Below are 20997 nucleotides of genomic sequence, written 5' to 3'. Positions count from 1 at the left end.
GCCGTGTGGGAGAAAAGGATTTATTTTAGGCAGTGGTGGGGTCAGGATTTCTTTTATTTCTAAACATATGACGTATTTCTCTTACCAAAGTGACAATATGAATCCTTTGCGTTTTGCCTCCATAATCCAGTAGAAAAGGTCCTAAAACATTATTCTCTTATTTATTTATTTATTTAATATATATATATATGCAACTAAATTCTATAACCATTTCTGTTTGTGTTTCTGTTCATCTGGTAGAAGAGAGTGGTGGAACAGCTGCGGAAGAATCTGATTGTAAAGCAGGAACAGCCAGATAATAAGTTTCAAATACAGCCATTGGTACAGTCAGAAAACAAACTACAAAATCCACAACAGCAACCACTACAACAACTTCAGCAGCAGCAGTCTACTGCACCCTCTCCAAACCTGATTGGATCACAGGTAAAAACACTGGAAGCCTTTCTGTGATATGTAGGGCATGTTGTTTATTTAGGGTGAAATTCATCTCTGTGCAGATGGATGAGCATAAAGGCTAATTTAAGTCCTTGAAACAGAGTTCAAGTGGGACTTAAATGGTGTGTAGGCCTTGTGGTGGCCCTCTGCGCAAATGGATTTGCCCCTTTGTGCACATACAAGTGGGGTTCTGTTCCTGGTCCCTTCTTTTGCTGTCACTTCTAACCAAAGTCAAAATAAATTGCAGTTTATGATTTTTGTTATTTCTGTTAAAAGCAGGTTCAGAACCTCCAAGTTCAGGAATGGAGGAAGTACCACCTTTCTAAAAAGTAAATGTTAACCAGTATTTCTTCTAGTATGCAAGGGCAAGAATTGTAGCCCATAAGGCATCTATACATAGTGAGTCTGAAGAAGCAGTTAAGGTCTGTTATATCAGTATGACTCACCCCATACAGTGGAACAGTTTTCTAGTTCAGTTGCACAGAAGAGCAGAGGTCAAAACACAATGCACTGTAGAGCAGGTCATGTTTACATAGGAGTATGGTAGCATTCACTCTTGGAGTTCCCTGAAGTATACGATTCTTTTTTTTAAACCTTCAAGGTCTACTCTTCATGTAAAACTTATACTTAGAACTAGGTGTTCTGTGATCTCATAAGTCCCAGTTCAATAAAATACTGAAGTACTTGAAGTTAAGTATATGCTTTAGTGTTTTGATGAATCAGAGTAATAGTTCTTCTTCGAGTGCTTGCTCATGTCGATCCTTTCTAGGTGTGCACATGCCCATGTGCACCGTCGTTGGAGATTTTTGCCTTAGCGGTATCCATAGGGTTGGCAGTGGCACACTGGAGTGCCATGTTCATGCATCGGTATATTAGGCACTACTGACCCTGTGCCCTCTCAGTTCCTTCTTACCATCCCTGATAGTTGGTCAGAGCACCTTATCTTGCATTGCTAGAGTGTTAGCAGTTCTTAATAGCCCATTGTCTGTCATCTTTGTATATAGTTCTTAAGTAGTTAGCCATTAAGTTAAATGTTAGTTTAGTTGCTGAAGTCCTCACTGGGACTTTGCCCCAGAGTAGGGCATGCCCCATTCCCCAGGCTTCAAACCGTGTTCGTCATGCAACAGGCCAATGTCTGTTAGTGACCCCCACAGCAGCTGTTTGAAGTGCTTGGGAGAATTCAATATAAAAAACAAGCGTGGGATTTGCAAGAACTTTTGTCTCAAAACCCAGAAGGAGTGGAATATCCGTTTGAAAGCCCTTCTCATGGAGGCTGCACTTCGTCCGGCGTCGGAAGCCTCACAATCGGACTCCGCTTCCAGCACCGCAGCATTGGTGTGGAGCACTCCGCCTGGTACCATTCCCCCTTGGTGGTGCCCGAAAAGCATCTCCATGACCTAGGACCCCAGCCCTGCAACCTCGGTCTCCAGCCAGAAGACCCAGTTCTCCAGCACCATGCCCTCCTTTTACAAGGCATGGAACACTGGAATCGAGGCACTGATCTCCATTCTCTCAGTATCGGCCAGCCTCTCACCAGAGATCACCCTGGCGCAGATCCCTATCACCTAGATGATCTCCCAGGCATCGATCCCCACCAGTGTAGGACCGCTCACCATCGCAGCACTGGTCTCCGCTGTCCCAGTACCGCTCAATGGACAGATGCCGATCCCCATCCTCTCAGCATCGGTCTCCAGCAAGGGTCAGCCAGCAGACACAGGCCTCCAGAGCCCCACCTTGGTCACTGGAAGGTGATTGGTCCGAGTCGGAGCCAGAATTCAGTCCCTCACCAAGGAAGTATGGCTTTCAGTCGGCACCAGAGATCTGCACGACATCTGCGGTGGCGGCATGGCAGCAGGGCCAGTGGCCGGCTTAATGGCCTTATTGGAATCCTTGGGGTATACGAATGATGCCGGTTGCATACTCCCACCACTCCTCCCTAGCCGCCTCGGACAAACGACACCTAGCACCGGGTTCGGAGCACAGTGCAGAATCTGACATGGGGACAGCACAACAGGTGCCAATGCCTAGGGAGCCATCCCCAGAAGGGAAAGGGGAACCCACCCCTCCACCTGCAATGCTCTCATCGTCTTTGTTGCTGCATAAAGCGGTGGCAGGGCCCTCCCAGACTGATAGTCTCCCCCCAACGACTTTAAAGAGCACCACGCTCTCCTTAAGAGTGGGTGACAACTTAAACCTGAAAACTAAGGAGTTGGTGGCAAGTGGGTGACCTTTTCAATGTCATATCTTCCACTGCCTCGGCCCGCATCATGCTGCCAGTCCACCCAAGGGTCCTCGGGATCACTAAGGAGTTGTGGCAGACCTCTTCCATTCTGCCCACTTCCAAAAAGGCAGAAAAGAAGTATTATGTCCCCACAGAGGGGTGTGAATATCTCTGTATGCACCCACCTGCTGGGTTTCTGGTTGTGTCCACAGTCAACAAGAGGGACAGGCAGGGACAGGTGAGCAGCACACCTAAGAATAAAGACTCCAAGAGACTGGACCTTTTTAACAGAAAGATTTATTCGATGGCCAGTCTGCAATTTCAGGTGTCCAACCACCAGGCCCTGTTGGGCAGGTACAGTTTTAATCTGTGGAACTCCCTTGGCAAGTTCGAGGAGGCCCTCCCACAGGACCACACCCAGGAGTTGGCCACAATAGTGGAGGAGGGCAAATCAATGGTGAGGGGCACCCTCGAGATGGCCTAGGACGCAAGGGGCTTGGTGACCAGGGTTGTTCCCTCTGCAGTGGTGATGAGGCGCAGCTCTTGGCTGCAATCCTTGGGTTTATCCGAGGAGATGCAGCCCACTCTCCAGGACCTCCCGTATGAGGGAGCAGGGGCTCTTCTCTGAGCTCATGGGTGCAAGGCTGCATGACCTTAAACTCCCATGCCACCCTCCACTCCCTGGGCCTTCATGCTCCACAGCAGGCTAGGAAGCAGTTCTCTCCTCTTTCTCCTCCTAGGTCCTGGGAGCGTCCCCAGAAGGGCACTTATAGGAGAAAGGACAGAGACAAGGGGTTTAAATGACAATGCCCCTCGTCCTCCCATTCGCTTGCTTAGCCCAGCCCTTCAAGACACCATGGGAGCCAAAGACAGGCATTCTGAGGGTGTGCTCAAGGATTGCACCCCAGTCATATTCCAAGATCCACCCTCCTATTTGTTCCTCAACCGTTGCGGCCCTTCCAGTCAACCTGGTCCCAAATAACCTCGGACCGTTGCATGCTCAACGTAATATCTTCAGGCTACACCCTACAGTTCTTAGCCTCCCCTCCCTCCGTCCCCCTTTGCCGTTCCTCTTCAAGGACCCTTCTCATGAGCAACTCCTCTCCCAGGAGGTAGACCACCTCCTCAAAATGGGGGCAGTAGAGGAGGTCCCTCGGGAAATGCGGGGAAAAGGGTTATACTTCCATTATTTCCTAATCCTGAAGGCAAAAGGGGGCCTGCGACCCATCCTAGACCTGCGACACCTCAACAAGCATCTCAAAAAGTTGAAGTTCCACATGGTTTCCTTGGCCTCCATTATTCCCTCCCTGTATCTGGGAGACTGGTATGCTGCCCTCAACTTAAAGAATGCATATTTCCATATCTCCATCTTCCAAGGACACAGAAAGTTCCTCCGTTTTATGCTGGGCCAGTGCTGTTTTCAGTTCACAGCACTACCCTTTGGTCTTTTTTCAGCCCCGAAAGTGTTTACAAAATGCATGCCATCAGTGGCCATTTACCTAAGGCATTGGGGTATTCAGACTTATCTGTACCTCAATGACTGGTTCATCAAAGGCCAATCCTGGAATCAGGTGCAGCTGCACCTCATTCTGGTTCACTCCACCTGTCATGATCTAGGTCCGTTAATAAACAAGAAAAAAATCAACTTTAGTTCTGGTGCAGCGTATAGAGTTCATTGGAGCAGTCCTCGACTCTACTTGGTCCAGAGCCTTCCTCTCCGGAGCCCGATTCCGAGCCGTCACAGACCTGATCTCATGCATGCGAGGCCACCCTCTCACCATCGCTCAGGTTGTTGGGTCACATGGCAGCCTGTACTTACGTGGTCCGCTACGCATGGATTCGCCTCAGGCCCCTACAGGCTTAGCTGGGGTTGGTCTGTATCCCCAACAGACACAACATAGACCTTGTAGTCTAGGTACCGAACCACATACTGTCATCACTCACATGGTGTTTGAATCTCATATCTGTGTTGGAGGGAGTCCCCTTTGCGTCTCTGGCCCCGTCGGTTACCCTAGTCTACAATGCCTCAGATCTGGGGTTAGGGTGAGCAGACGTCCCGATATTTAGTTGTTTGTCCCGCGTCCCGACCGATGTACGGTCGGGACGCCATTTGTCCTGATATTTTGCTTCGGCGGCACTCTGGCTTTTTTTTTTTTTTTTTTTTTCCCCCTTGGGGCAACAAAAAACCTAGAGCTAGCCCTGGTGGCGGGCTTGAGCCTGTGGCTGCCCCCCCATGTGTCCCGATATTTTGTTCTTGTCATCTTGTCACCCTGTCTGGGGTGGGGAGCCCACATGGAAAATCTCAGCATGCAAGGTTGTTGGTTGAGTAACAATTGCTTCCTACGCATAAATGTCAGAGCTCAGAGTGGTTTGCTTGGCCTGCCAAGCTTTCTTTCCTCATATAAAGGGCAGGTTGGTTCAGATCCTGACAGACAACACCGCCACAATGTTCTATATTGACAAGCAAGGCGGATCCCGATCGTCAGTCCTTTGCCAAGAAGCTCTCAGGCTGTGGAACTTTTGTGTTCAGCATGCCATTCATCCCTTAGCTGCACACCTCCCCGGGGCCAGGGATGCGAATGGTTTGCTCCATTCGGAGGTGGTAAGCGTCACCTTCCAGAGATGGGGGACTCCCCGAGTGGACTTTTTTGCGTCCATTACCCCATTACAGCTGCTGCTCCTCCAGCCGGACCTGCTGTCCCAGAACCATGGCAGTTATCTGCACCCAAACCTCACAGCTCTGTACCTGACAGCTTGGCTGCTGCATGGTTAAATGCGGAGGAGCAAGATGCTCGACTGGTGTCCAACAGGTCGTGTTGTGCAGCAGAAAGCCCTGTACCTGGCCAAATGGGAGCAGTTCACATGCTTGACCTCGAATAAAGGTATTCAGCCTGAGCAAGCCTCACTGCAGTCAATCCTAGACTATCTTCTGTATCTTCACGGCCTGTCTCTTTCGTCCATTAAGGTCCACTTGGCTGCTATTTCAGCCTTCCATCCACCACTCCAGGGCAGGTCGGTTTTCACTCAGGACATGAAGGTCAGGTTCCTCAAGGGCCTGAAGTGCCTCTACCCCACATCCGGGACCCCGTCCCTCCGTGGGACCTGAATAAAGTTTTCCCAGGTTATTGGAAGATGCTGTCATATCTGTCATGATGAATCTCAAGTAGGAGCAGAGACATTATTTTACCTCTGTATTTTGCGTTGGTGTGACCACTGCTGGTTTACTGTGCCCAGTTCTAGTGTCCAGAATTCAAGAAGGATGTTGATAAATTGGAGAGGGTTTAGAGAAGTGCCAGCGAATGGTTGAAGGATTAGAAAACCTGCCTTACAGCGATAGATTCAAGGAGCTCAATCTATTTAATTTAACAAAGAAAGTTAAGGGGTGTCTTGATCACAGTCCTTAAGTGCCCTACATGGAGAACAAATATTTGATAGTGGGCTCTTCAAGACAGCAGAGAAAGTTATAACTTGATACAATGGCTAGAAGTTGAAGCTAGACAAATTCAGACTAGAAATAAGATGTACATTTTTAGCAGTGAGGGTAATTAACCACTGGAACAATTTACTAAGGGTTGTAGTGAATGTTCCATCATTGGCCATTTTTAAATCAAGATTGGATGTTTTTTCTAGAAGCTCTGCTCTAGGAATTATCTTTGGGAAGTTCTATGGTCTTTGTTGCACAGGAAGTGAGACTTTGTTGCACAGGAGGTTATAATGGTCCCTTTTGGGGTTGGATTCTATGAATAAGAACAATGGCACTTGGACAACATCAATAAGCTGAGGGGCAAGGGACACTGCCATTGGAACAGAATGAATGAACAGTGTTGCATCCTAAAAACTATTCTAATCTCAGTTACACTGATATAAATCTGGAGAACCTCTGCTCGCTACCAATCACACTCTGCCATGTTTCTACTGACTAACAAAACGTGCCTTCTCTCCTAAAAGAGAAAAGCCTCTGTACCTACTAGGAAAAGTAAAATATTTGCCTCTTTTTAAAGTTTCCTGATTTTTTAAAGTTTTGTAACTAACATATCTTCCAAGGCACTTAGCAGAATGAATTTTTTAGGTGAAAGTTCAATTGCAATTCAAGTTAGGATTAGAGGTAAATATACTGCCCTAATGGTAACGTTTTACTATAATCCAATATCGTATGATTTGTAAAAAGCAGCAAACCTGTTTTTAAAAAATCACATTGCTATGGATGTGAAATTTTATGGTCTTATTGCTGATGTTACATCAGTATTAATACATAAACTGAAATATAGAAATATTCACATAGAAATATTCCATCTTTAGCTGCCAAAAAATAATTAACATGCAGCAACGTGACAGAGGGAAATTCATTATCTGGGCTCTGCTGATTAGAGGTTTGCTTTCGTTATATACGATCTCACTAGAAGCCCTTGATAGAGTCATGTCTTGTATTACATGATTGATTACATTTTTCTTTAAAATGTATGTGGGTGAATGTAGTATTAATGAAAATGATCCTCTTACTGTTATATCTCACTGGAACACTTTGTTCAATGCCACTCCACAACAGGAAGGAGGTCGCTTGTACTGGAGAGAGTAAAGCAGAGGTCAATAAAGAAACTCATGAATCGAAGATATAAAGAAAGGTTAAGGGAGTTATTCTTATTTTTGTGATACAGAAGACAGTGTTATAAATGGGATTGATAAAATTTATAAAGGGTCAAATTCACTGCTCGTGAAAATAGTTCACATGTGTGGGGTTCAAAAACTAGAGTATATCATCCAAACAGTAGGAAATTGGAAGAATACTGGTAATTAAGGCAAAATAAATTCCCAAATAATGTAATAAATATACTGAAAAAGTTACCTTGGAAAACAATTGAAATTACACATGGATTTATTTTTTAAGGAGGGGAAAGAATGGTGAAATTAAAATAAGCTGACATAAAGCAGGCATGTTAGCACCAGAAAAAAGTGTCACCTGATACCTGGCCCAACATTTCTTCTGTTCTAGGGCATAGTAGCACTTGCATCAGAGAGATGCAGGCCATGGTTCTCATTTTGTACTGGGAACATCTGATCATTCCACCAAGAAGTCTGGAAAGATGCAGTGACATCAGTATAGTAGATCTGATGAAAAAGAAAGCAAGTTCATTCACCAGTTCCTTTAGCTGCCATTTGTCTTCATTTTTTTAAAAATGTATATTTTGATCTGGCATCATGTGGAAATAGTTGCCTTGTTCTCTTCTGTGTGATTATTTCTCCTTTCCCATCTCTCCTTAACAAACATTTCAGTAAACAGTAAAATTTAAAGGAAAATATTGCAGGGGTAGTCTCTTTAGCCCAGATTTTTAAAGGTACTTAAGCATTGCTTTGCTCAGTGTTGCAAAGCCTAACTGATTTAGAAGCCTAAATCTCATTTTCTAATGGGATTTAGGCACTTAGGAGACAAACTCCTATTTAACGTCAATGGGTTGTAGATAATGCCTAAATTACTTTTGAAAATGAGATGTAGGTTCCTAAACCAGTTAGGTGTTACAGCTGTAAGCACAGTAATACCTATATATATTTAAAAATCTAGGCCTTAACCTATTAATCTTGAGAATTGATATTTGCAGCTGTAGTAGATTTAGGCATTTCATATTTGTGCTGGGACTAGAGGCTCCAAAATTGCTGTCTTCAGGTCAGGCCAAGAGAAATCACATTGTACAGCAATGTAGGACAAGGAAAATTCCAGTATGAACAACTGAAATTTAATTGGTTACTGCCTGTTGGACAAACTAAAAGTCAACACTTAAAACTCTAGGATATATCCAGCCTGAGGCTGAAACTAAAAACTGGCTGCCTCCTATATCAGTTTCCTTGTAACACAGAAATAGTGATGGAGGATTTTTCCACCAAGCTTATTATTTTTCTAGTTAGCCGCAGTTAGCTAGTTGGCCTCCTGCTCTTCTCAGGAAAGGGAAGACTCCAGATTGCTAAATTACTGTACATATAACTAAAAACAAAAAAATGGATATCCAAAATTGAGGTCTAGCTTTGTCCTTAAAGATGTCAATGTTGAAATGTTTCCTCCTCCTTCCTCTAATAAAATGATCATTTTGGATAACTAAATTATCTGAAAAATAGAAAACTTTCCTCTAAAGGTTTGGATCTCTGCTGATGAGAGAGATGCTGGGACTGTATCTTTACTAGATGTGCTCCATAAATTTTCACATTTAAAGGGTTGAAACTGAAACTGACACTCATGACAATATTCATGTGGCAATAATACAAAGCTAAAAAATGTAAGAGAAGTAGGTGCTATGCCTCTACTAACACCTGATTAATCTCACAATGTGTTTTCCCATTGTACATGCATACTATATTTGCATTGTTCACAATACTTTCTGTATGATTGAAAGTTTTAGTAAAGATTTATCTCAGGACTTTGTCAGATTAAGAATTTTTTCCATTTCTCCAGTTTTTGTAGGCATAGGGTAAAGTGTGTGTATATACAGAGCAGACAGAATCAATGCTTTTTTTCTCTCATTTTTACCTATAATTTCTGACTGACTGAGCTCAAGTATAAGCAACATCCTGTCCAATATGTAGTGTTCTAGACACTTAAGCTGTGTTTTCTGTTTCCCTTAGAAAACTGTGACTACAACTTCTATGATCACCACTAAGACACTACCTCTCGTCTTGAAAGCAGCAACTGCAACCATGCCTGCCTCTGTTGTGGGTCAAAGACCTACCATTGCCATGGTTACTGCAATCAACAGTCAGAAAGCGGTCCTCAGCACCGATGCACAGAATACACCAGTCAACCTCCAGACAACAAATAAAGTTACTGGTCCAGGAGCAGAGGCAGTCCAAATAATGGCAAAAAACACAGTTACTTTGGTAAGCCAGAAGAAATAGTCTGTGTGTGTGAATGTGGGACTGTGGGCACCTGTTGAGCTGTGTGTATTTACCAAGGGGGACTACTTAAAATACTACTTATAAACAGGCTGGTTTTGCCCCACAGAAGGAAAAATGAACTCTTACACATAGGAACATGCAATACCTCATTGATATTGTGAGGTTTAATTAGTTGAAATGCTTTGAGAGCCTAAGGGAAAAATATTTATTATTTATGTATGTTAATATTTTTATTGAATTAAGTCATTAGTGTAGTCATTCTGTGTAAAGCTTGCCCTAGAAGCTGGGTCTTTGGAAAGATACTGTTACTAGTATGAAGTTCTTGTTACCTCATCTGCAGAGCTCTGCTGTGAAAAAATATTGTTCTGTAGTTCTGGTTTTGGAAGCTTTGTGAACTTTATTTATTTGGTTGGTATAGATCCTCATCTTATCTAATGTGTCAAACTTCTCTTGTTTTCTTCGCTCACTGAATTTACATAGGGTTAGGATACACCTCCCATCCTATCAGGTCTTCATTTACCATATCCTCTTACCAGGATCCAACCATCATAAGCCCACATTTTGGAAAGTGTCTCACTTTTAATTATATCAGACTTTCAGAGAGTGCTTAGCAGCTGCTGTGTAACTGATCAGCTGCACAGAATTTTGTTTAAAAATGTAAACAATAGCAATGTGGGCATTTGGGTTTCTGCGACTAGAGACCAGGCAATTGAACAGAGCCATTACAGGGAAGTTTTACTTTGTGGCTAAAGGCTGATCCAGGGCTTCATCAACAGTCAGGCCAATTTATATCGTAAATTTTCCTTTATAAGATAATACAGCTTTGATGGATGTAAATAGCCAGTGTTTTGCTTCTGAATGAGGCAGATAGTTGTATTTGTGGTGGAGAAACCTCTTTAGGTGGAGTCTTTTTCCACCATCCCCACTGTTGTGATTATCTCCCAGAAGGATTGATAAATATCTGCTCAGGCTTAGTCCTTGCTGAATAACTTACCTGGTCCACAGAGTTGACCCTTCTTTTAATTATCACTAATGATTAAGGCTACAATTTAGTCATGGGTATTTTTAGTAAAAGTCACGGACAGGTCACGGGCAATAAACAAGAAGTCACTGCCAGTGACCTGTCCATGACTTTTACTAAAAATACTCCTAACTAAATCTTAGGTGCTGGGGGATGGACGGCGCTCCAGTGGATGCTGCCGCTCTGGGGGGAACATGCTCTGGCGGTCGCTGCAGCTCCTGGGGTGGGGGAAGTGCAGCCCTGAGTCTCACTGCCGCCACCCCCATTGCTTCTCTGGGCAGGGGATGGCCCATGGCCACACCACTGCTGCTCCGGGTTGGGGGCGGCCTAGGATCCCACCGCCGCACCTCTGGGGGAAGGGGGGTGGCGGTGGTGGCAGCTTGAGGCCCCACTGCTGCTGTTGCTCAGGGCGGGGGTGGCCTGGAGCACTGGTGCTGCTGCTGTGGGGTGGCCCAGGGCACTGCTGCTGCTCCCAGACTGCTGCTCCAGGGCAGCGCCTGGGACCAGCTGCCTGGAACCACAGTAGCAGCTGCCAGGGTGGCCTGCCCCAGGGCCACCGGAGCATCAGCCAATGCGGGTGGCCCCGGGGCCATCCCAGCTGTTCAGGTGGCCCTGGGGTCAGCCACCCCACCCACTGCCGAAGTCACAGATGTCCCAGAAAGTAACAGAATCTGTGACTTCCGTGACCTCCATGAAAGACTCGTAGGTTTACTAATTGTATGTGTTTCTATAGTGTTTCTATCAAGGATCTCAAAACATTTTCCCATATAATTAAGACTTACAGCATGCTGGTGAAGTATTAGTATTGCTATTTTACATCGTTGAACAGAGCTACAGAGAAGAAAGAGCCAACATTTTCAAGTGTAAACTAAATTTGCGTGTCTCAATTTTGGGTGCTCCACTGAAGATAACTAGGATCAACTTTTCAGAGTGTTGGGCCACAGTAGCTTCCACTGATTTCAGTTAGAGTTGGAAGTGCTTAGCTTAGCCCCTCTAAAAATCACAGCTGAGGTGCCTCAAGCTGTATATTCAAAATTAAAAGCCACTTTTGAAAATTCAGGCCAAAGTTATTAATTCAGGGTCAAGTACTGTGTCATTTACAATGCTAGAAATAGAAGATGGGTTCTGGCTCCCAGACCTTGTTCTAACTACTAGAGACATTGCATATCATTCCACATGAGAAGACAGAAGTACTTTTACCATGTGAAGGTCTATCTGGTGGGGTAGCCAAATCTGGTTTTACTTTCTATCTTTTGTGAAGGCAGTTTTGACTTGTAAAACAATTGTGAAAGTTCATTACCTTCAAATGAAATGTTTTAGAGGCAGAGCCTAGTATTACATACTTTTAGATGAAACAAAGGGATGGTTAGCTTCAATTTGCAATACAGGATGTTCAGGAACCAAAGTGTAAGGCCAGCTCTTTCTTTAATGTAATTCTAAAACAGAAACTGTTGCTGTGGGAATTTATTTACAGTGGGGGAAACCAGCCTAAACTGAGGAGCATCAGGACTGAAAATACTATCAGTGTGCTTGGTTTTGATGAATTCCTTCAAAGCTATTTTCCTCTTGTTGAACTCTCTCTAATGTTTGTATAGCAGGTTCAGGCTACACCTCAGCCCATCAAAGTGCCACAGTTCATCCCTCCTCCCAGACTCACTCCTCGTCCAAATTTTCTTCCACAGGTGAGTGTACCAAGAACAAGAAAGATAGGAGGGAAGTTGGCCATAAGTAAATAAGGGATGTTTTCTTTTCATTTCTTACCTTCAAGATGTGTGAAATGAAACTACTGAAAGTGTAGGAGCAGAATCAGACTGTCACCGAAGGCTGCAAAATCTCTGCAATCATCATTGCTCAGTATTCAAGAGCAGGAGAAGAAAAATAGCTGAAGTCTTTTCTGCAGCTTCCATTCTTTATACCATTTGCAGCTGAGCAATACAGCTTTACATTGTTTTACTTTGCACTGTTTTTAGAAAAGACGCTGGTTGCTTCTTTGCATTTTTTGATGAAGCTTCTTAGAGAAGGAGCAAGGGGGTATAACTGGGAGTACTGGGATGAAATTAAGAAAGGAAAAATTTAGGCTGATGATCAGAACAAGACATTGGGACAGTAAAATCTGTTAATCTGTGACATAGTTTCCAGGCATAAATGAAGGCTACACCCTGTAATTTGAGACATTAAAGGTAAAATGGATAAGATACCAGAAAATATATGATGGGAAACAATCTTTTATCGGTAGGGAGATAGATTAGATGACCTAATGGATTTTGTTTCTACTTGTGTTTTCTGTAACTATGAGATATTTGTATAATGGGGAATATGCCAGGTATGTATAGCTAAAGATAATGATGGTACAGGCCCAGAAAATATGTTGGATCCCCCTGAATTTTGTAGAGATGTTTCCTGGCTTCATACCTATGGATATCTTCTCAAATATTATGCTTTATCATAGCATCAGAGAAAGAAAAGAGCAAGTGGCAATATGGCTGTATTTACCAGTAGAGGCTTTGATATTTTCAATGAGGGGACAGTTTGTTCATAGTTTAGCAGAACCAATTTCCTGGTGTAAAAGGTTGCACAATGTATCTGCATAATGCATGAAGTCAACATAGGCCATGGTGACTTATTGGACATCTCTGAAGACTTTCTTTTAGCTCTTGGGTCAGCTGTTTAGATATTGATCTCTTGGCCAATGTAAAAAGTGCTACAATATTGAAAGCTGTGTAAAGCTTTTGAAACATACTTTCAAAATCGATTGCCTAAGTTGCTCCTGCAAATACTGCATGGGCATCTGTTGTCCTCACAAAACCAAAAAGTAGATTTGTACATACAAAACAGTTAAACATGCAAATAAGTATTTGGGCATGCAAATGTGTGCAGTGTGTGCAAGTGTTATGGATGGGTTTTATGCAAGCAGATTGAAAATGTGGTTCTTTATTGTCATTGCACATTTATGACACTATTATAAAAATGTGTTCTGTAAGAAATGATAGATAGTTCTGCAGAATTTAGACAAGCTGAATCAAAAGATTTAAAACAGAGAAATATATTCAATAAATTCATTTTAAATATATTTCTATGTGTCTGGGTTTTTTTCCTTGTAGGTTCGACCCAAACCAGTTGCCCAGAATAACATTCCTATTGCCCCAGCACCACCTCCGATGCTTGCAGCTCCTCAGCTTATTCAAAGGCCTGTGATGCTGACAACAAAGTTCACACCCAGCTCTTTACCCACCTCACAGAACTCCATACACCCAGTTCGTGTTGTTAATGGGCAGACAGCAACCATAGCCAAAACTTTCCCTATGGCACAGCTCACCAGCATTGTGATAGCAGCCCCAGGTACCAGGCTCGCTGGACCTCAGACTCTACAGATCAGCAAACCAAACCTTGAAAAACAGGTACAGTTGGGCAATGCGTCGACTAAATGCTTCAGTTCTACTTTTGTGGGTTAATGCTGCCAAGATGGAGAGGAATAACAACCATGGGGGGAATTTTCAATGGAGAATGAAATATCAGAGTCCCACTAATAGTGACCTAATATTAATAATATAATGACTTTGGAGACTGTATTAAAAGAGACAACTCCAGTTCATAGGACGGAAAGTTTGGTGTTCTTTCAAAGGTCCGTCGGAATCATTACTGTTCTTTAGTAATTTGGTGCTCCCCCTACTGGATCAGCAGCAAATGTTCATCTGAGGTGTGCTGATATCTCTGATGATGCTGACACACAGACAATATTAGGTCACAGTAAACCAAAAGCCATGTTCATGTCCGGTCCTTTAGAAACACAGGAACAAAATATTTGTTTATTTCTAAACTTCTTTAAATTATAAACAATGGAGAGTAGAGGAATAATAACTATTCAAAATATTTAACAAGGCCTGTTTAGTAAGAGAATCCGGCCGCATTTGCTTTGATGCTGGAGCCTGTTGATTTGTGTTCTCCTCTGAATCCCCTTTAAATTGCAGGGAAACAGAATGGCCATTTAGCTTCTTGAGGTTGTTTAAGACTCCCATGAGTGACCTGAGCTTGAATGGATGGAAGAAATGCCTCAAAAATAGAGTTTCTAGATATTTAGTTATTAAATCTCACTTCAGGAAAGAGCAAATGGGGAAGAAGTCCTAAAAAATAATACGCAACTTCAAATAAAATGATATAATTGGATAATAACTGTAGACTTTTCCAATTCAGTTCATGTGAAATCTTTGGTTTCACTACAGACACTTCCTTGTTGATTAATGTACCTTGGAGTTGTCCACTATGGACAATTTTGTGCATAAAAGATGCACTATCACTTCACTAAATTCACAGGGGTAGGTTGTTGCATATCTTTTAAGGCAGATTTACAAACTGTGCTCTGCAACAGTGCATGCCTGTTACCTATGAGCTAGATGAATCCCTGTGCTGCATGTCCACAATGTTGCATCTTTGATGCTGATATTTCTTTGATGTCAACACCATTTGTTTATTATTTAAGAACTGCTGACAGTCAGGAAAACTTTGAAAAACATTCTGAGACAAGTAACGATGATTTAATTATCTGTGTACAGTCTTTTGGTATGATTTTCTTAATCTTTATGATTAAGGATATTTACACAAAACAAAATTTGTCTCTCTTCAGCATTCATAGATTCATAGATATTAAGGTCAGAAGGGACCATTATGATCATCTAGTCTGACCTGCACAATGCAGGCCACAGAATCTCACCCACCCGCTCCTGCGATGAACTTCTCACCTGTGTCTGAGCTATTGAAGTCCTCAAATCATGGTTTAAAGACTTCATTCATCTCCTCACTCTTGAGTTTGTGACATCACAGCCGTGCCACAAACTGAGGGTCACCATGCTGGTAATTGTGATGTTGAGAGCCAAGGATTCTGACTTCAGGGAGGAAATAAGCCACAGGAATATCTGAGCTCTTAGGAGTCACAGTGCCAGTTTTCAGGCAAATGTTACTCATAATGACAAATTAAGGGAAAGAAATGGAGAATGTATATACCATTCAGAATGGGTTCTGAACAGGGGCTTTTCATAGAATGATTTTCCATAAGGCTTCAGCTGGTCTGTAATCAATCCACTTCTCATGCAACTTTATAAATATTTCTACCAAAAATGTTAACTGCAGCATGACCTTTATCACTTGTGTGGTTGCTTGATTGGGTTGCCTGAGTTGCTGTGATGCTGCACGTTCTTGGGTTTGGGCCTGTTCTGTTTCTTTGCCAAAGCAGGACACATTATTTAAACTTCCCTCACATTCCTGGAGCAAATCTCTTTTTGGGGCACTGCCAGTTTGTTCTACAACTGTTTTTCCGTTGTTCTACTAAACTGAAATTACTCATTTCACTTAGTTTTTCTCTAACTAAAAAATGCTCTCTTAGTATTGAGTTGTACTTGTTTCTTTTCAGACTATTAAACCCCATGTGGAAGCAGAGGAGAAGCAAACAGAGAGTCGTACCATTACTCCACCAGCTGCACCCAAGCCAAAACGAGAAGAAAATCCACAGGTATCAGAGCAAATTCGGTGTTCTCTCCCTAGGAGAAAAAGGAAGCATTCTATCTTCCAAAAAACGCCATAAACCAGGATGGAATATAGCATATCTATTTGTTTCCTCATTTCCCCCTCACCCTACACAGACACACTCTTTCTCACACACAATCTTTTTTTTTCCCTGTTCCCTTTTGAAGACTCATTTGCTTTCCTTTCAGTGTTCTTGCTGGAGAGGACTGAGAAATAAGGATGGGGAATAATAAATCTAAATGTAAATAGCGCATAAAATTGTTCAGAACTGGCAGAATTGTGGACTCTTGAGCTTTTTACTCCTAAATGTTCAGAATACCCTTCAAACAGCTCACCCAGCATACAGTACATCTTTTGATTTCCATACCTTTGAGATCTCAGACTTGTAGAATCATTCCCTAGACTAGAGAGTTATCTTTATCTTGCTTGAAAAGCTTTTACCGTCTTGACAACTTTATTCTAGTAAACAGGAAAGAAAGGAACGTTTTTGCCATAGAGCCTCTGCTGTTGGTACTTCTTTTGATCGTAAGACAGACAGGTTATAAACCTATCCCAACTTAAGTCCAGATGGTCTGATCCCTTTTTCTGAATGGGCATTTCTTAGTTCCTGTCTACACTACGAAACATCGGGCCTGGTTACAATTAAAATGTGTTGTGTAGTGAGTATCTAATCATGTTGCAACCACGTTCCCTAACTCATCTGTATTTTGTAGTGTAGCTAGGTTCATAGTGGCCATCGGTTTCATCTTTGAGTATTGCCAGTACAGATTTCTATTCTTGGGTGCAACTGCACCATAATACGGACCCTCTAAAAAGCTGTGATTGTTAGAGAACTGCATGTTTAGAACTGAAGTGATAATAGGAGCCATGGCTCTGAATGTTGTCGATTCCTTTCAACTGCAATAGCAGTGTGATTGTTAATCTGTGTCCTTCCCATTCTTTGCTCCATCATTTGTTGTTTTTGCCCTCTTAGCCAAATTCTTTCTAAACAATCTTTCTGGTTAATCTTGAAAAGCGATTTACGAGTGAATCTATTACTAGTTGAAATATGTAGCATTGTATCATGGGGCATTATTACTGGACCTATTATTTCCTGTTCTATCAGTGCCATGTTAAGTCCATTGCTATAACAAAGACATGGCCAAAACTTCAAAACAAAAAGATAAAACGGGTTCAAATGGTGCTCATCTTGCTGTGGAAAGATGTTGTCAATCCTAACTCCTGGTGTCTGAGGTTCCTTGGGGTGAGTCACTTGTCATGGTGGTGGTCAATTTCTGTATTATTTTGCACCCCCTTCCTCTCTCCTGTGCTCATAAGACTGAATTCTTTCTCCAGTCTTTCCTCATAGAAAAGGCACTAAAGGCCTCTCAAACAGCACCTTTCAGGTGCTGCTTCTGAATTGGTACTCAGTCCTTCTTTTCTCCCATGGGACAAGCTGAAGTCCAGATCCACCAGACCACACACTTTGAGAGGGCCTGGAAACTAAGTAAGAGCAAGGACAGAGGTCCGTTGCTATCCTTTTCACTATCGTTCACCTAGTTTCAACTCAAGCTCCTGGACAGGGCTCAGATCCAAAGGCAGGTTGGTACAAAAAGAGGCCCTATGAGATGCTCAAGGAGAAGCTCTACCTTTCTCAGTGAGGGCTGACCCTATAGATCTAAGTACAGCTGAGGATCCAAGGAATAGCCCCAGATTTATTGGGTTATCTTTGCCACCTTATTGTACCAACTGTTTGAATTGATTCTGACTGCCAAAATTGGCAGAGTTGTTGAAACCTTCTTTTGGTGGTGTTAGAGTAGTAGTTCTTGAACTGTGGTCCTCAGAGTACCAGTGGTTTCCAGAGCCCCTACCTGGTGGCTCACAATGTTAAATACTTTGGGAATCAAACAGTGAGGATTTTGTTGCTCTGTAACCAGCAATGTTTAGTTGGCAATTGAATTGTGCTGGTATCTACTAAGGGCCAGTGATGGTTTGGGAGTTGAGACCTTGAGTCTGTTCAGTCTGCCAGTGACTTCTTGTATGACATTGTGGAAGTTGCTTCTCCCTGTCTCTGACTTTTTCTCCACATCTGTAAAATAGGTCTAGTGTCTCTCCTTTGGAAAGCAATTTGAGATCTACAGATGAAAAGTGCTATATAAGAACAAAGAATTAGTAATATTTTCCTTACTTGGTTGGCTACCAACTGACTTTGGGCTAAATGAAATTGCTCCTGATAATGACTGTAACTAGAATGAACTCTGTTCTCTCTCTCTGACACAGAAACTTGCCTTCATGGTATCTTTGGGACTGGTTACACATGACCATCTGGAAGGTAAGAAAAGTAACTGAGAATGGTTCCTGAGCTCTCCTGTTTCTCAGCAATTCTAGATTGGAAGTAAAAGTCCCAAATGTTCTTGTGTGAAGTGCACTCTTTTTTTTCCCTTGCACCAAGGAAAAGATCACACTTGGGCTATGCTCATATAGCACTGGGTGCAACTTATCCCTGCCCCCTCAGCTCCTTTTCCCTTGTTACATGGAAACAAAGCAATTGCTTAGTTATCTGAGATCAATGGTTGGGGAGGCAGTGCATGCTCTGCTGTCTGAGAGGAAACTATGAAAAAACTAATTGACTGTTGTGTCGCCCTTATGTGTGAAGAAGTTACCTAATAGGTCAGTGTACCTTAACCCCTTCTCTGGATTTCTCAATTCTGTAAATTGGTGAACATGCTGGGTTACTGGATTTCAGTAGTTCTGATAATTTCTTTAGTCCTCACCTACAATAAATCAAGCCTAAATCTGCAGAAATTCAAGGACTTGCACATCACTGTACTAAATTTAGGCTCAGCAGAAATCAATTTTTATTTTTATAATTTCAACAAATAATATAAATGCTTATTTTAAAGCATTTTTTTCTATTTTTATTTATTTATATTTTCATAGTTGCACAAAGGTGCTAAGCAATTTTTTTCTATTTTTATCTATTTGAATTTTCACAGTTGTGGAAAATTGTGGGTCAGACAGCTAGTATTTAATGACAGTAGAAGTTGAGATTCAAAAATTTAAAGCTTTATAACCATTAAAACACAAATTCTCAACATCACATCAAAGTATACAAAGTAAATATCCTTTAGTCAAACTCTCAGTTTTCAAGCAGCATTTTTCTTACTTTGGCTATCTATAAATTTTGATTATCAATGGAAATTTCCTTTTTGTCAATTTGTGTGTGTGTATAGATGTTTTTGACATTTACTGATTAAAAATCGAATCCTTCAAAGCCTAACTATATTTGCCTTAAATAGCAATGAGGTTTCCTCCCATGCTACTGTATTTAGGTTCCCAATTATGTTGAACTTCACTATAAAATATTTGTGTTCAGATGCTCTCATTTGGGAGGGGCAGCCAACCATTTCATAAACCAAACTGGCAGTGTATTTATTTTTATCATTATGTATTCGTTTTCAAACCCAGGAGTGTAGTAGAGATGGCTGTCTTCAGCTTTGTTGGCTTCCCATGGAAAGCCTCACAGTTAGAACTTGCTTGCAGACTATATAACTCAGACATTGTTATATGCTTTCTGAATCCATGGTTTCTAACCTGAACCTTTCTTTTCACAAGAAATCCAAAGTAAGAGACAAGAGAGGAAAAGAAGAACAACAGCAAATCCAGTGTACAGTGGAGCCGTTTTTGAGCCTGAGGTATCAGTCTCTTACTGGGGGGGAAGCTGGCAATTTCATTCCGTACTGCTGCCATGTTGCTACCTACTAAGATCTCCGAAGCCCAGCTAAACAGGCTGTCATTATAGTTTGAGAGACCAATGTAGTGATGTGGCCCTCAGGGTTTTATATAGTAAATACAGTTATTTCTGCTTAATACTTCTCTCCCCCTCCACACCACCCGCATTATAAACCTGGCATTAAATGGCAGTGAGTGTTGGTCCTGCCATTAGGAGGTCAGCTTGTGCACTGGCCTGCAGTAGTCCAGATGTCAGAAGCAGAAAGGAAGGCTAACATTTCCAAAGATACGTTCCCAAGAACAGGACAGACATTAAGCCCAGTTTGTACTGTACTGCTCTGCCTGAGCTCTTACAGATTTAATTATTACAAAAAATTAGCCAGCTAAAGTTGTTTTCCTCCTCTTTAAAGCGTAAGAAGAGTGCAGTCACATACCTGAACAGCACAATGCATCCTGGGACACGTAAAAGAGGTGAGTTATTCTCAACAATGCCATCTTGCTGTATGATTATTTCTCTGTCTGCCATCAGCAGTCCCCTTGAGGATGGAAAGAAAGTGAAAGTGAAGGATTTTGTGATACTGAATTTGCACAATAAATTCCAATGGTAAACAAGAACCAACATTTCTGGGGTTAGCGTAGCTGGCTTTTTGGAGCAGTTCAAGGCAGCATTTCAGTCTCACTCTACAGAAGTGAGACAGTATACAGAACAGAGTGTAAGGTAAGGTGTTGGAACACCATTTAATGGAAGAGAGTTGCTGCCAAGGTGCTCTTAATACTGCCTAAACTGCAGTGTTACTGCCAGGAAAGCAGAACATTATGGGGAAAGTGTATTTAATCTTACAGGAAGGGAAATTCAGAGTGTGAAGAGCTCATTCCCCACAGTGTGTTGCTTTTCTAAGGGAAGGATCCCCAAAGCATTTTCACTTTCACGGGGAAAGCTACCCACTTACCTTAGGCACTCTTCAGAAACAACTACCGTCTTGGAACCTTAAAATGCCACCTGTCCTGCGAAAAAGGAGGGTCTTTCTTATAGCTACTAAATGTTATTTAGTGGAATTCACCTACAGAGCAGCAGTTCTTGTGCAGAGCAGATCACATTTTAAAACTCTTACTTTTAAGGATAAAATTTATCTCTTGGAACATTACAATGGAGCTTAACTGTTTTGTTCTCTTTCTGTGTGTGGTGCTGAATATCAGAGCTGAGATCTGCCAA

At 42.3% G+C, this 20997-nt stretch overlaps 2 protein-coding genes across 35 annotated transcripts in view; one reads left to right on the top strand and one right to left on the bottom strand.

Moving 5' to 3' along the window:
• The window catches only part of LARGE2 (LARGE xylosyl- and glucuronyltransferase 2), a 118524-nt gene that overhangs the window by 24685 nt on the left and 72842 nt on the right, over positions 1-20997 (bottom strand). For 7 of the 23 annotated variants that reach the window (XM_073348111.1, XM_073348115.1, XM_073348114.1 and 4 more), the window contains 3 exons: positions 20219-20320; positions 7614-7762; positions 6916-7219 (listed from right to left, as the gene is read on the bottom strand). In XM_073348111.1, coding sequence (XP_073204212.1) covers positions 7053-7219; positions 7614-7762; positions 20219-20320 — 418 coding nt within the window. In that variant the 3' untranslated portion in view covers positions 6916-7052. Of the gene's footprint in view, positions 1-163; positions 6010-6914; positions 7220-7613; positions 7763-12285; positions 12603-13668; positions 14334-15102; positions 16088-20218; positions 20321-20997 lie in introns of those variants that run through there. The other 16 variants (XM_073348119.1, XM_073348135.1, XR_012159406.1 and 13 more) reach the window with 15 other exon arrangements.
• The window catches only part of PHF21A (PHD finger protein 21A), a 259275-nt gene that overhangs the window by 212905 nt on the left and 25373 nt on the right, over positions 1-20997 (top strand). For 10 of the 12 annotated variants that reach the window (XM_073348143.1, XM_073348152.1, XM_073348141.1 and 7 more), the window contains 8 exons: positions 241-423; positions 9266-9517; positions 12152-12238; positions 13658-13954; positions 15961-16059; positions 18333-18384; positions 19668-19747; positions 20195-20255. In XM_073348143.1, the coding sequence (XP_073204244.1) occupies positions 241-423; positions 9266-9517; positions 12152-12238; positions 13658-13954; positions 15961-16059; positions 18333-18384; positions 19668-19747; positions 20195-20255 (1111 nt within the window). The remainder of the gene's footprint in view (positions 1-240; positions 424-9265; positions 9518-12151; positions 12239-13657; positions 13955-15960; positions 16060-18332; positions 18385-19667; positions 19748-20194; positions 20256-20997) is intronic. The other 2 variants (XM_073348148.1, XM_073348151.1) reach the window with 1 other exon arrangement.

Source organism: Lepidochelys kempii, chromosome 6 (genome assembly GCF_965140265.1).
Source record: "Lepidochelys kempii isolate rLepKem1 chromosome 6, rLepKem1.hap2, whole genome shotgun sequence".
Classification (NCBI taxonomy): domain Eukaryota; kingdom Metazoa; phylum Chordata; order Testudines; family Cheloniidae; genus Lepidochelys; species Lepidochelys kempii.
The sequence above is the reverse complement of the archived record's forward strand: the minus strand, read 5'-3'. Positions and strand labels throughout refer to the sequence as shown.